Source organism: Erigeron canadensis, chromosome 1 (genome assembly GCF_010389155.1).
Source record: "Erigeron canadensis isolate Cc75 chromosome 1, C_canadensis_v1, whole genome shotgun sequence".
Taxonomy (NCBI): domain Eukaryota; kingdom Viridiplantae; phylum Streptophyta; class Magnoliopsida; order Asterales; family Asteraceae; genus Erigeron; species Erigeron canadensis.
In genome coordinates, this window is record NC_057761.1 from 44,300,712 (window position 1) to 44,315,830 (window position 15,119).

The following is a 15,119-nucleotide window of genomic DNA, read 5'->3' on the forward strand; positions in this document are numbered from 1 at the left end:
AAGTATACACACATTAATACAACCGCACATGATCATAACCACGAATCCTCAAATAAGAAGATGAATGAAACACCACACAAGCTACACGACACGCCTCCATATTCTAACATCTATTTTGTTGGGGATGGGTTCAAGAGAATCCCGAGCCAAACGATAGATAACACTAGGGTCATAAACTACTATGCACGCAAGAACTTGAACGGGTTCATGCAAAAGAAAGAAGATATTAATGCAGCAGCTGCGGACTTCATTGAATCAAGGCACAAAAACTTTGAACTTGGCAAGACAATGTCTATGATGGGAGGTTAACTACTGTGTCATATACATTATTCATTTTCTACTGGGTATATTTAGCACAAAGATGTGTATTCTTTTCTCTTTTTTTTTCCCGCAAATATGTATTTATGGTATGAAATAAAATAAATGATGTATATAAGATGATTTGCTTACATGGTTCGGCAAAAACCGGTATCATTGAAAATGAACCCTTAAACCCAACCCAACGTAGCAGCTAGGCAAAGAACATCTCCAGCAGAAGCAGACACAATTCAGCATGATACGCTTTTTAACCTTTGAGAACGTTAAACATTTTCTCAGTAATACTACTCGAGTATTAGTACCTAATAAAGATGTGCCCCTAACATCATATACCATGTAATCTATAACTAAACATATCAGTGATACTAAAACACTACTGAATTCTGTCGACTGTCACCCAATTTGCTTCATGATCCGTAGATACAACACCAATCGACTTGTAGTAATCTTTTTCTGCATTTGATACACGCTCTTGAAACATCTTCCACTCGCTTTTGCACCTTTCCCTAACCTGTCACAAAAAGATTTGACGCCAAAAAGTCAAGTCAAGCAGATTTAAAAAGCAGCCCTATACACCAGTATATGATGGAGAAATTTCACTGCATACCCCTTCCCATGGCGCCTTCCCATTTTCTTCGCTGCCCTATAAATTGAACAAGAAAGATTAGAGCATAATGGTACCCGGGGCGCCAAACTTACATGGAAAATTTTGAGTACTGGCTTATCGTACCTGGTTTCCAAGTGAGGGCACACCCTGATGAACAATCCATTGTGCATCAACTACTCCAATCCTTTCGTAAGCAGGCTATGGTGCATTAAAAGGAAAAGAAGATACTCTTATTACGTCAAAGTGTATTTAAGTTTTAAATTCATAAAACCTCTTAAATTACTATTGGTTTGAAAAAAACAAATTACTAAACAAAAATAATAATAATTTGTGGCCAACATAGTGGCAGATAGATTCAGAATGTTTTTTCAGAAGGGGGCAAAAAACATTAAAGCCCATAAGCAGCAATATGAAGGAACATGATTACTTAAATGTCTATATTACATTTGCATGTATCATGAAACCCACAGGGCCACGGGCCAACTTGGTTCACAACTCGATTTTTTTATGAACTCACTCTAAATTGTTAAAAACTAAAAAAAGGATGAACTGAAGGGGGTCTTGCAAAAAATAAAACCCAAATGAAGAGCCTCATAGATTTAGGCAAAAAAAATAACCATGGACTTCAAATACTCTGTAAAAATAAGGCCAAGTTGAGTGGGCCGTTCCCCCCTCCCATTATAACGGTGGATCCACCACTGGGTAAACAACATGAACATGCATTACCTCAATACATTTTCGGAGTGCAAAGTCAAGACCCCATCCATGAACCAAATCATTCTGCATTTATAACCAAGGAAAAATTAAATTACAAAAAGTAATTGGGAACGTTTCTAATCATATCATAGTATAGGATATACTGATACCTGAATTAAATGCCACACACAACGCCAAGCCTCTCGAGAGAATACAGGAGCCATAATCTCCACAAATCTGTATGGGTAATCATAAGTAACAAAGTCAGAATTATTCCATTATACCACCCCCCCCCCCCCCCCACCTGGTCCCACAAAAGTTGCCACATTTCAAGACAAAGTTTTTATAGTCGGTGTATGCCAATCTCAAACAAAGGTGGTAAAATGGGAAGGCCGAGTAACATGTCAAGACAGTGTAAAACGAATCAGCCCAAATGGACCACCAATGCTTTTTCTTCTTTATGGAGTTTTACAAACTGTTAATGCATTTAATACAATTACTGGCCCATTTTAAAGTAAATTGGTCCAAATTGTGACATTTAGATATATCAGTGCTCATACTTCATAGTTAGGCTGTTTGACTAAAAAGGTCAAACCACCGCTCTTTTTTTTCTTTCAATGGTGGTCAGAAAGCACGTGTATGTAGATCATCGATTAGAAAGGAAAAAAGAAAAGCTTGTTCATACGCTGCACATGGAGGCAAATGTGCATCCTTGCACCATCCTGGTTTCTCCTCAGTTTCCCTGCCAAACCGTAATAAAAAAAAAAAACATAAAAAAAACATCACATCATCAATTCATTTAATTCAAACAAGAAGTTTCAAATTTATTCACATATGTTGTGGTATGGAAATTACTTCACAAGTATGTAAACAGACAGTGTAGCCTTACTTGTGAACTTCAAGATCTTCCCGCCGTCTGGTCATCTGCCATGTCAAGCCCTTACTTTCAGGATCCAGACCAGGCTGCGATATATCCAGTTTGTGCTTCTTTACAAGTTTTATGTATCTGAAACATAAGGATTAAAAGAACATTCCAAATTCAAAGTTAAACATTGACTTTAAAAAGACTTAATAAACACAAGCCGAATGCCATTGCACTCACTCTTCAGAGTCAAAATTCTCAACTCCCAAATCTTCATCCCAGATGAATATGTAATCATATGGCGCAACAATGTCGGGGTGCAGAAATCTTTTTGCGTACCACCTTTAGAAGTCAATAAAAAGTCAAAACTACTGCGCAATCTAAAAAGCATAAAAGTTTAAAATCTTGCAAGTTTCTTTACCATTTTGTTTGCTTCGGAACACTTATGTGAATGGCTTTTTTTGACCACTCAAACTCATCCCATTCAGTTGTTTGGCCATCATAATGGAACAACATGATTGTAAAGTTGCCTGAAAACTGTTGAATAGTAAACCATTAGGACTAAGCTAGCTATAGGGTGGTGGGTGGTGAAAGAAAGAGATAACTCAACCTTTTTGACTGCTTGATCAATGTTATCTTTCTGATTATAACCAACAGTGAAAGTTACAAGATACTTTGGTTTGAATGTTAGATCCTGCAAACAAAAAAAGCAATTAGATGTTAGGAAATTTAACAAGTCACTCATGTAGCTAACTGGAAAGAGCATGAACAACCAAAGATTTCATGTGGGGGAGAGGCTAACCTCACTAGGTTTTCCGTATAGTCTGCGGAGATAGAAGTCTGATTCAGAAGCAACAATAGCTGGAGGTAGTCTTTCTGCACCGCGAGGGTTAGTTGACACAAAAATCTGCAATGAAGTTCTAGTTCAAGACACTTCGGTTGAATTATGAATGCACTGATTCTATAAATTTTCTTCTGGAATCACATGTCAAGTTATAAATGATGTTGTTGTACTTCTATCACTTAATGTATCTGTTAACAATGCCTCAAATAATTTTGTATATACATAATTCAGAATAATGATTCAAAAATAAATTCTATCTGATAATTCACAAAACTGAAAATATTTTCGACAATTAAGAGTTAAAATGGTAATCTTCTGTCACTGTATTCAGCACACAAACAAACATTTATAGTTCATTCAACATTTATTACAGAAATCCATCATCGCCAACAGCCCGCCATATCTGTACTCTGTACAGACTGTTCACTGACACTCAAAATTTGTAGTTTCAACCAACTTTGGAAGAAAAGGAAACCTATAAAAAGCAATAGATATGAAACAATATTACCTCCAGTGGATCATCCAGCATTTTAGCTTTGGTTGAAACATTGTCTCTCGCCACAGAAATCACATTTAAGATGGTTTGTGTAGAGCGGCCCGAATTTTTGTCACCAAGGTATGTATCAATTGAAGGTACGAGTTTGATCTAACAATTTCAAACCATATATACGGTTTCGTTAAAGCATTTTTTTTTCAACTCAGATATGTTTAAAACACTTCTATCTAGTTATCCATTTGTCTACAGACTACCCAACATTAAAATAAAATAAAATAAAAACCCACAAAAAAACTTGACAAATTTGAAGTCAAATATCATACATTTGATGGTTACAGTTAGCCCTCGTAGCCTTTTAAGTCAAAGATAACCTACAACTATTATCGAATATAGGTAAAATATGTACCTTTGGCGGTGAAAAGGCAGGAAATGATACTCCAATGAAGAAGCCCAAAACAATACCAACTACTATCGTTACGATAGCCCTCATACACTCGTTTGGTTTTCTGATATTACATCATGAAGAACTAAGTTATGCATTAATAGTTTCATCAATAATACTAAAGTATAACATAGAAGAAAAAAAGACACAAACCTACGAGAAGTTGTTCCCCTTCGTTTATAGTCTTCAAAATTCATTGCGACAAGATAATTAAACTCTAAAAACAACTTGCATTCTATGGAAAACCGATACAGTCAAGTAAGAAATGACAAAAAAGACAGCTTAGATCAGCGGAAAAGATCTACATACACCACAGCAGCATTCAACAAATAATTAATGAATATAATAATTCAATTCAATACATACAAGTATACAACACATCAAGAGGAAAAAGACAAATTCCAGTAGTTTATAGAGATACAGTTTGGATTACTGTTTATCATCTTGTGCTGCAATTAACTCATTGAATCACAATGAATTACCGCAAAAACAACTAGATGACCGTATTAATTGTTTGCCCGAATGCAATAACTTCAGAATATTTTCTTCTTTTTTAGACCCAAATATTTCTCTCGACGACAAAGCCCATGATTGAGCATTAAAGGTTCTAAAAACTAGTTGTACACCAAATACGAAAAGTGACGCAAGAACAAGAATCCTAAATTCCTAATATAACCTAAATCACAATCTTGGACCTAATTCTTTAACTACATTTCACACAAAAAACAAACCAAGAAAACTCATGATTCCCCTATAAATTTTCTATAAAAATATACAAAAAATAATCAAGAAACTGACCAAACTTTGACAAACTGACTAAATTAAACCTGTTTATACACCAAGCTTACATTTTTCCCAACACCCACAACCAAAAAAATCAAAAGTGTAAATAAATAGATTTTGCTGATCATAGCCCTAGTTAACACAGTATTATTATACATAAAAATAAACGCCCCGAAAATTATGATCACCCACCTACAAGATTTTGCTGGTATTAACAAAATCCATTAATTAAAAATAAAATTTTTAAAAACCCATATGATTTAGCTTAAAAATACAAAGTAATTTTTGTTCTAAAAAAATACAAAACCCTAAGTATTGAGTACCTTGATCAACATAAAAACATTTCAAAAACCCAGATTACTTACACTCAGTTCACCGTATCATTACTGCATATATTAAAAAATAAGAAATAATCTTTCTTGCACAATATATATATATATATAATATATTTTGAATAGCTTAAATAGCAAAACACACACATAAAAACACGATAAAGTAAGAAACTTTAACATGAAAGAGTACCTTAAAACTGCTTTTGAGGAAAAACCCACAATTATTTTGAGGAGAACAGTTTGGGTTTTGAACAACTTTTATTTATCTTAAAGATTTCGTGAATCAAAAAATGTGATATGTATTTATGGTAATGTTTTCTTCGTGAAGTTAATCAGCAATAAAATGTGGGTTACAAAAACTTTAATTGATAGTATAACTGAAGAAAGATGAAATTTGGGCGCTTATTTCGTGTTGTTTGGAATTATATCTTTTGATTTCTTTTCAATTTGTGTTTTAATGATAGGGACAAAATATTATTTGTATACATGGTTTGAAATTTATAAAGGTAAAATCATTATTAATTGATTGGGTGATTATGCTATAATATCCTTAGATAATTAGTTAATGGTTTTGTTTCCTCCACTAATAATAAGATATTAATTAATTTAGACGACTTATTATTTACGTACATATTATATTTTTTGTCAAAGGCAAAAATTCTATACCTATTATATTTGCCAGCGGCAAAAATTCTTGCCAATTTAGGGGTAATTTTTTTTTTCTTTTTCATTTTCCTTTAAACCAAATTGGATTGGATTAATAGATACAACATATAGTTAAAACCAATGTTGTGAAATTCGACCGATACACCTTGATACAGTCGAGTCAGATCGTGTACGACCAACTGACGATACGAGCTTGCCATACTCGGTTTGAAAATCGTCAGGGTTCCAGACTCGGGTCAACTTGGTTAAGACTCGGCAATATTGGTCAAGAATCGGATGTATCGGTCAAGACTCGGCTGTATCGGATCGTGTCAACCAAAGTCAAACTATTATTGTTTTTAGACAATTACGTTTAAGTTGGAAAATCATATTGTGTTTAAGTTTGAAGTTTTATATATATTTTTAATTTTTTATTGCATATAATTTCAGAAACTATTATTTTATATATAAAAAACTCACTAGTCACCGATCCGATTTTTTAAAAATCCTATCACCCCCCTCCCCTCGTCGATCCACTCCCGATTCCCGAGTTTTACAACCTTTGTTAAAACATGTAATAACCTAAATATATTTTTCTAAACCATTGACTCTATTGTGAGCCTTTCTATTAGGGTAATTATATGTGATTTACAGTAATAATTATATAATTAATCTGACATCTAAATTATTATATGTGTTTGATATGGATAATAAACGTGTTGTTAACGCAATAAGTTTACCATATGTGTTTGATCTCAGTTCGAGACATAAAAGAGACATTTCAAATAATTTGACAAATAAAGTCCTTTAATAAAACAGTTTGAGTCATGCAAAACAGACAGAGTTTTATCTTATATATATATATATATATATATATATATATATATATATATATATATATATATATATATGTTGTGTCTTCCGGCGGTTTAGTTGGGAGTTTATCCTCCTATCAGGTATTGAGGGTGAGAGGTTCTCTAGCGCGAACCCGGTTAAAATAACGTAATCTAGATCCTTTGTTATAAGCAAATAATATACATCTATAAAAAAAATATTAATGGAGGTTTAATGTGTCATTAGCATGTTGGAGGGCTTAGGTGTCACATTTAGTAACTTCAAATAGAAAGCCTCGGTTAGTTTCAATCTTAATTTCCAACAATAAAACAAAACTTTAGAGACTCCACATTTTTATTAAATTTGTATTAATTTAGAGAATAATTCGGTAAATTTGTATTAATTGCTGGGCAAATTTTGACTCATGACCTTAAAAAAGTGATGGGAGAATGGTAAAAATATTCACCTATAATAGTGAGATTCATTTATTTGTTTTATATTGTTTGTTAATTTTTTATTGGATATTGTGAGATATTATGAATATATTAAAATATTAAATTTAAAGATAAATAATTAAGGAAGAAAAATAAGTGGTGATGAAAAGATGAGAATTATATACTATATTAGAAAAAAAGGGTTGTGAATACTAACCTGCCTACATGGCGGGTTACGATTCGTCCATGTCACACTCCGTTCCACTATTTGACTTTTGTCATATCACATCTCGTTTGAGTTTTTTTTATCACGAGTTAATTATTGGTTTCTTCTACACATTTTTCCTTTTAAGTCATTCAACCGTTTTATGGCCACACCATATACGTATCACTACTCGCATTTTGTTACATTTATCTCGTTTGAATTCTCAACTAATATATTGAAGATTTTGTAAGATCTCATCCAGTTTTGGTTTTCTACGACATATTACATATAGGTTTCTTGCACACTTTTAAGAAACTTGGGACGAGATACAATTTGTCCACGACATACCCCGTACTTAGGGCTGTAAACGAACTGAATAGTTCATGAATAGTTTATGAACCGTTCGGTGGGAAGTTCGTTCGTTTAGTTAAATGAACGAACATGAACAAAACTCTCGTCCGTTCATTTACGTTCATGAACGTTCGATAATATGTTCGTGAACATTTGTTTGTTTATGTTCATGAACCGTCGTTTGTAAACAATAATTTGTTTATGTTCATGAACATTTGTTCGTTATGTTCGTTTACATATATACATAATCAACTATACTATTAAAAATAGTTTAATATATATATTTTTTAATATAATATATATTAATGATACCTAATGATTTAAGAAAAGGTTTAAATAAAAATACTTAATTAATAAATATTTCGTTCGTTTGTATTCGTTCATTAGTGTTCGTGAATATTCGTTCATGAACACAAATGAACGAACATGAACAAGTCATTATGTTCGTTTATCTGTTCGTGAACCGTTCGCTAAGTTAAACGAACGTACATGAACAAAGTCTCGTTTGTGTTCGTTTCGGTTCGTTTACAGCCCTGGCCGTACCACCATTTGGAATTTTCCACATTGTATATTGTTTGGGTTTTCTACCGCGGCCTACTTCTTTGTTTTTTTCATATATTTTTTCTCCTTTTGGGTCATTCAACCTTTTTGTTCACACAATACGTATCATTATTCGAGTTTTGTAAAATCGCATCTCGTTTAAGTTCCCAGCTAATATATTGAAGATTTTCTTACATTACATCATGTTCGAGTCTTCTACCATGAGTTACTTCTTGGTTTCTTACGCACTTTATAACAAAAACATATGAATGGAAAAATGATTTTTAGTTAACCGGTTGAAGGTTTAACATAAATATACTAGATAATGTAACCGTTTAAATAGGACAATTGAGGCCCATAACGCGGGACTTGAACTTTACTAATTATAACAAAGTGAAAAAGTGAATAGTAGCAAATGTTTCTATAGATACGGGCCACGTGGCACGAGTCAAATCATTTAGTTGGTAATTTGGTATGGTATAGAGACGAGTCCAAAAGATCAAGGCCATTCAATTTTAATCCATTCTCCCAAATCCAATGCCATCAAAGCCCAATATGGTTATGGTGAACTGGTGAAGTCATTAACAAGAGTTAGACTGTTAGAGATTTATTATAACGAATAATTTCATTATCTACATATTGGGCCATATCTTTTAATCATGTTATTCATATTGGCCCATCTATAGCCCAGTTATATTATGTTCCGACACGGCGACACATGATCGTTTATCTTCGTAATCAGGCTCATGTCGTGTATAATATTAACATCCCTACTATATAAAGAGTATGATCTATCACTTATTCAGTGTAGATATTTTATTTTTCTTTTCTTTTTCAACTTTCACATCAGAAAATATAACAAATTAACAATTCATGATACATCTGTAGTAGTAACAACATTGAGACTATGAATAATGAATTTGTTCAATTTGTTTTAATAGCGATAATCTTATATTTGCACCAAAGTAACGTAGATGTTATCTTCTTAGCACAAATTATAGACATTTCCCCTTATATAAAGTCTCCACGTTTTATGATGTTCTTAAACCGTTAAATGAAACTCGTTGGGGTTGTTTGGCTTGTAACCAATTTTTAATATTGGATAGCTTGGACACCCATGGTTTTTGATTTTATTGTATCTTATCTTAGTTTTATACGTATTTTTTAAGCTTTTTATATTCTCTAGTTCTCTCAAGTTGAACCATGTTTTATGTTCGAAACCAATTTGAAAGGATTTCAATCAATTTTAATAATGTATACCCTTTCATTTTACCTTTTTACTTTTACTTTCGTCTCATTATAGATGCCTGTTTATTTATAAAAGGTCTCAGGTTCAAATGATCTCTTATTCGACGCTGGTAACGAAAATGATTGAAACCAACAATGTGCACAAGAAAAAAACTCGAACAAAATTGTTACAACCGAGTAAAAAAAACAACTCGGTATCTTATATAACTTGGAGAAAAAAAAACTGCATTCATTTACTTGTTTCAATAAAAGTTATTCTCTCGTCACAAAACGTGGAAGAAATAAAAAAGTAAAAATTCATTTAACATGCGAATCGTATTTTTTAATTTGCATCATACAATAAGGTTTTTTATATAGTGAGAAGCGAGTGAACACAAGAATTGAGAATAGTTCACTCAAAATCCGCAGCTTTTGACCATTGAGCCACCTGTTCAATAATGTTGACTTCTTTTTTTATAAAGGATATCAAACGGCTCGGCCGATTTTTGACTTCTCCCACCCAATACAACACACCTTTGACCCGCTCTCTTTTTTAATTTTTATTACTCCGTATTATCTACGATATAAATGCTGGCAATTGGGTATCTGTTAAGACCGGTTAAAGTATCTGTTTAGCAAAAAATGTACTATGCAACTTTTTTTATTTTTAAAAATAATTGTTTTTAATATTTTAAAGTTCAACATTTAACTTTTTTGATACATAAAACGAATAACTGTCAAACTCAAATCATCAAAGGCAAGTGTTAAATGAGTCATTTTCATGTTTGAAAGCTGAGAATTTTGTGCGCACCGAACCTGTTAAGACACGATTTGCTAGCCTAATAAGAATTTGAAACTTTTTACATGACATATTTGCCCTCCATGTATCCTTTCAAACTAAACTAACTTTGAACAATTAAACCAACAATGTTTTAATAAATTACTGTAATTGAGTTTACACTTATGTTTGTTGATAATGTAAAAATGTCAAGAATTTCATAGAAAATAGCATTTTTTTTTCCATTTGAATGTAACCTTTTCAGGCTATTTTAATCATTTTACCATTATTTATATTATAAAAGTTGAACTATACCTTAAACAAGTTGTACGACTGTTATGAAAATTGGAATATAAAATTTTCCGTTAAGAAAATAAAAGAAGATTACACACTCACAACCACATAGCATTTATACAAAGAATAACGATGAGTATTGTTTTAAAACATTCAAAAAATTTAGAAAAATTAGTAAGCTACACATGTTACCATTAGAAGAATCACTAGGACAAATTCCAGGAAGAAATATTATTTCTCAATAATACTAGACCAAATATCCTTTTTGTTTAAGACAAGAAATATCCTCACATACAATCAAACTACCAAATGTTTTGATTAAAAAAAAAAAAATGATAATGACAACTCTAAGGGCTGTTACTAACAACATATTACATACTTAAAAACTTGTACATTATATATTAAAAACCGCCCCCTGATTTTTCTAACAGCAAGGTACAAATTTTAATGCACCCAATTAGTTTTTACTGACAACCGTAAGGACTGTCACTAACAAAACCTTAAAAAAAATTAACCTCTATATATATATACACAAGTTTTTACATGTCTTAAATAATTAAACTAAGTAACAATATCTAAATGTCGGACATGAAGATAACCCACATACATAACCAGGCTATTTGCTTATGAAAACTATCATTAGCAGCTTTCAACCGGGTAGAATCATTCGTATATGCAAACATATTGTCAACAATATTAGATTTTAATTAATAATAAAAAAAAATGTTGCAAAAAATTTTTTTATTTTGGTCAAAATGTAACCCTCTAACAAAAAGTTATTAGTTCATAATTACATGAATATTTGGTGAAAAAATGTAAATATGTAATATAAGAAAAAATATTTTTTTGGTCATATAAAAGTAAAAAACATATCTAATGAAAAAAATAATAAATGTGACTAATTTGATATGTTTTTTTTTTTTCTTTTAACAGTCAGTTGGTATTTGACATCAAGTACACCTCACGGGGATAAAATAGTCATTTTACATATGAATAGAAAGAAATCAATTTCTACCCTAGAAGGAGCCGTTGGCCCGTTACAACTTACAACCCATTTTTTTTTCCTTTTTCTTTCAACTTCATTCCCTCCCACCCGGTACCATCTTTCTCGCCGGCGATTCTTTTTCCGGCATGCCACCAAACAATTCAAATCTTTCAGACATGTCCTCCGTACATCTAGCCGTCAAGTCCCCGGAGCAGCCTCTTTCCGTCTTAAAGAAGCGAAAAAGACCGCCCATGATTGAAATCCCAAACATACTTCAAGTAATTGAACCCGTATCCATAAACTGTGAATCAAAATCAGACGTTGTTTTGTCGTCTTCTGGATTTGCCGCCGGCGTTTATTCCGTTAAAGGCCGGAAATCTTTTATGGAAGATACTCACACTATTCTTTCTTCCTCTTCTTCAGAAAAGGTACTACATTTTTATATACATACATATATAATATATATATAAATTAATATATATTTTTGTCTGTTTGTGTATAGTTGTATACATATGCATATATTATGTATATATATATATATATATTATTTTTGTTGTTGTAATGAAAGTAATTGAGTGATCGTTTATGGATTTTTTTTTTTAATTAAAAATGTTTTTATGAATTACAGTAAGGAATTTTTCTTGTGTGAAAATTTTTTAGGGATTTTTTGGAGTGTATGATGGGCATGGAGGAAGTAAGGCGGCGGATTTCGTAGCGAAGAATTTGCACTCGAATGTGATCGAGATAATGGAGAACTGCTGTGAGAATGCATCAATAGATGAAGTTGTTAAAGCTGCATACTTGAAAACAGACGATGATTTCCTTAAACAGGTTCGTTTTTTTTTTGAGTTATTCGGTATCTGTTTTATAAGTTTGTCAAATAATCAGTTTTAGTCTGTTAATTAACTAACTAACTGTAAGTCTGTAACATGGTTTTCTTACTCATGTGCTTAAGAATTCTTTTACTTTAAGCTTAGGTAGAGTGTGTGCATAAATGTTAGATTCTTGATTATGACAGTAGTGTGAAAATGTTTAACAACTCTTTGAATAGTTCTTGTTAATATATTATAATGTTTAAGTTCAATTGTTGTTAAGAATTGTTTACATATTTGTTTACTTTTTCAAGATCTAGACTTGGTCATGGTATGCTAATGAAGGAGTCACATACCCAAGTGTCAAATTGACATTTTTCAGCTGGAATATTGTAAATTGAGAAGAAAATTTCATTTACATGTTTATACAATTAAGATTTTTATGTTACGGCATTAAGTGGCTGTAGTTGCGAAGAACTTATTTGAACATTATTACTTGAAAACTAATCATTCACCCGATATTACTAATTGCAATTGTTATAAAAAATGTCCAATTACAATGGCTGTAAATGTTGAGTATGCTTTACATTTTGTCAACGAAATATGTATTAACAATGATTTAGGGTTTGTGAGCTCATACTTGAATGTTTTTAAATGAAAGCTATGTAGTAAAGTGAATGATATGACATACAGGGATTAGAGAGTGGTACTTGCTGTGTCACGGCTCTTATTAAAGGAAAGGAACTTGTTGTTTCGAACTTAGGTGATTGTAGAGCTGTTCTTTCCAGAAAAGGAAAGGCTGATGCTTTAACTAATGATCACAAAGCGACAAATGAGGATGAACGTAAAAGGATACAAGATAAGGTACAGTTTTCAATCTGTTCTCTAATGAATGAGTCCATCTGGGTTGTGTTTATATCTAAATGGGACAAATAAAGCTCTTAATGAAAGGGAAACATGTCATAGGGCTATAGGGGTTGAGAGTCCGCCCATACTCCATTACAATGCATTATTGCATACGACCTCCTAAAGCTCCTTTTTTTTTCAGAATTAAATAATTTTATAATAACATTATCTTAATCATGATTAAGGGTTTACTTATGCAATAACATGGAGATGATGCTAGTGGGTCAACCCAAAATGGACCATTTTGGCCCGTATTGAGGTCATCCTTTTCGTCCTTATTTTGGTTGACCGGTTTCAGCCTGAACTTGTTCTAACATGTTTGAACCTGAGTTATCATTGGCCTGTTACTCGATCTGCCCATTTTGACACCTTTCATGAGTCATGGGTATCATTTCATTGAGAAAACAACGAAACCAAGAATTATGTGTGTGCGTGTATGATTCAGGGTGGATATGTGGAGTTTCATCGTGGTACTTGGAGGGTTCATGGCGTACTTGCTGTATCAAGAAGCATCGGTGATGCTCATTTGAAAGATTGGGTGTTGGGTGAACCTGAGACCACAATTTTAACAGTGACGGATGACTTGGAGTATCTAGTTTTGGCTTCTGATGGACTTTGGGATGAGGTAACGAATGATGTCATGTATCTTTTAAATATGCATATTCTATCATTGTTTGACTTTTGAAGTCAAACAAATTGGTCTCTATTGCTGAATGGCATGAAGCATGTATTCCTGTAAATGTCACTGGAGAAACAAGGTTATTATAAATTGTATAGCTACTAGTGGAAAGATATGAATACTACACTGAGATATCATGCATAACTCGGTTTTCTAATGTTTCCATCGTAGGCTAACTTTTGAGGTCAAGCAAACTAATGGTGACGTCTGCTATAATTTGAATTGTGTAACTCACAAATAAAAAGTCGAGGGTTCCTAAAAATTGTATAATTTAAGCTTTAAACATAAACTATTGTCATCAAGATTATTGATAATATTTAAATTATTTTGCATTAAAAATTTAACAGATTTGACTTCAAATGTTGTCAGGTTGAGAATCAAGAAGCTATTGATACTGTTACTCAATACATGACGAATCTTTCACCAAAACTGAAGAAAGTTTGCCGGGTCAAACAGTTAAAACGGAGAGTTTGCAATAACTGGAAAGAAGGAGAAAACTACTTTACTAATGAAAATGATGAACCTCAATGTAAGGCTAGACGGGTTTCATCTGTGAACCAGGCCAAGATAGGGACGCAGGACCGGAACCAAAGTCAGAACGAGAACCAAGACCAAGGCCATAGCTTAAAACCTGACGGGCTTGTAAATGCTTGCAAGGAACTTGTGAACCTTGCAGTAAGTAGAGGTAGTTTAGATGATATTACAGTCATGATAGTTGACCTGAAAGCTTTCCAGTAACTTCAACAATGAAATGTGAATTGAATGACTTTGTACAGTTTGAAGTAATTACTTAGATAATATTTGGCCATTTTTGTTCTTGTATGTTGATGTCTAGAGATCTTAGTTTTTCATTTTTTTTAGCATCGTGAGAGTTAACCTCAAATCTTTCAATAATGGATCACCCATTAGAAGGTCATGTTTGCTGATTAGAAGTCCTAAAGTTTATAAGTGCACAGTTTATAAGTGCAAATCGATAGATGTTATCTTAGAAGGTCATGTTTGCTGATTAGAAGTCCTAAAGTTTGTGTTGTTCATGTCAACGAAACATG

At 32.5% G+C, this 15,119-nt stretch overlaps 2 protein-coding genes across 3 annotated transcripts; one reads left to right on the forward strand and one right to left on the reverse strand.

Annotated features, from left to right (window-relative positions):
* Positions 1-410: 410 nt before the first annotated feature.
* On the reverse strand, positions 411-5,727 carry LOC122608355. Of its 2 annotated transcripts, XM_043781452.1 has the most exons (15): positions 5,571-5,727; positions 4,419-4,500; positions 4,230-4,329; positions 3,836-3,973; positions 3,286-3,390; positions 3,094-3,177; positions 2,905-3,020; positions 2,724-2,825; positions 2,511-2,627; positions 2,307-2,363; positions 1,792-1,858; positions 1,652-1,705; positions 1,049-1,123; positions 926-961; positions 411-829 (listed from the first exon to the last, which is right to left on the reverse strand). In XM_043781452.1, exons 2-15 carry the CDS (start codon positions 4,460-4,462, stop codon positions 692-694), a joined length of 1,233 nt encoding a protein of 410 aa, XP_043637387.1. In that variant the 5' UTR covers positions 4,463-4,500; positions 5,571-5,727; the 3' UTR covers positions 411-691. The 2 variants fall into 2 exon arrangements, with proteins under 2 accessions (XP_043637387.1, XP_043637394.1); XM_043781459.1 differs by lacking the exon at positions 5,571-5,727 and having other exon boundaries at positions 4,419-4,559.
* Positions 5,728-11,737: 6,010 nt separating this feature from the next.
* Positions 11,738-14,892, forward strand: LOC122585270 (probable protein phosphatase 2C 14). The gene is made up of 5 exons (XM_043757390.1): positions 11,738-12,101; positions 12,334-12,504; positions 13,179-13,349; positions 13,837-14,016; positions 14,440-14,892. The coding sequence occupies exons 1-5, from the start codon at positions 11,820-11,822 to the stop codon at positions 14,806-14,808; spliced, it is 1,173 nt and encodes a 390-aa protein (XP_043613325.1). The 5' UTR covers positions 11,738-11,819; the 3' UTR covers positions 14,809-14,892.
* The last annotated feature ends 227 nt before the right edge of the window (positions 14,893-15,119 follow it).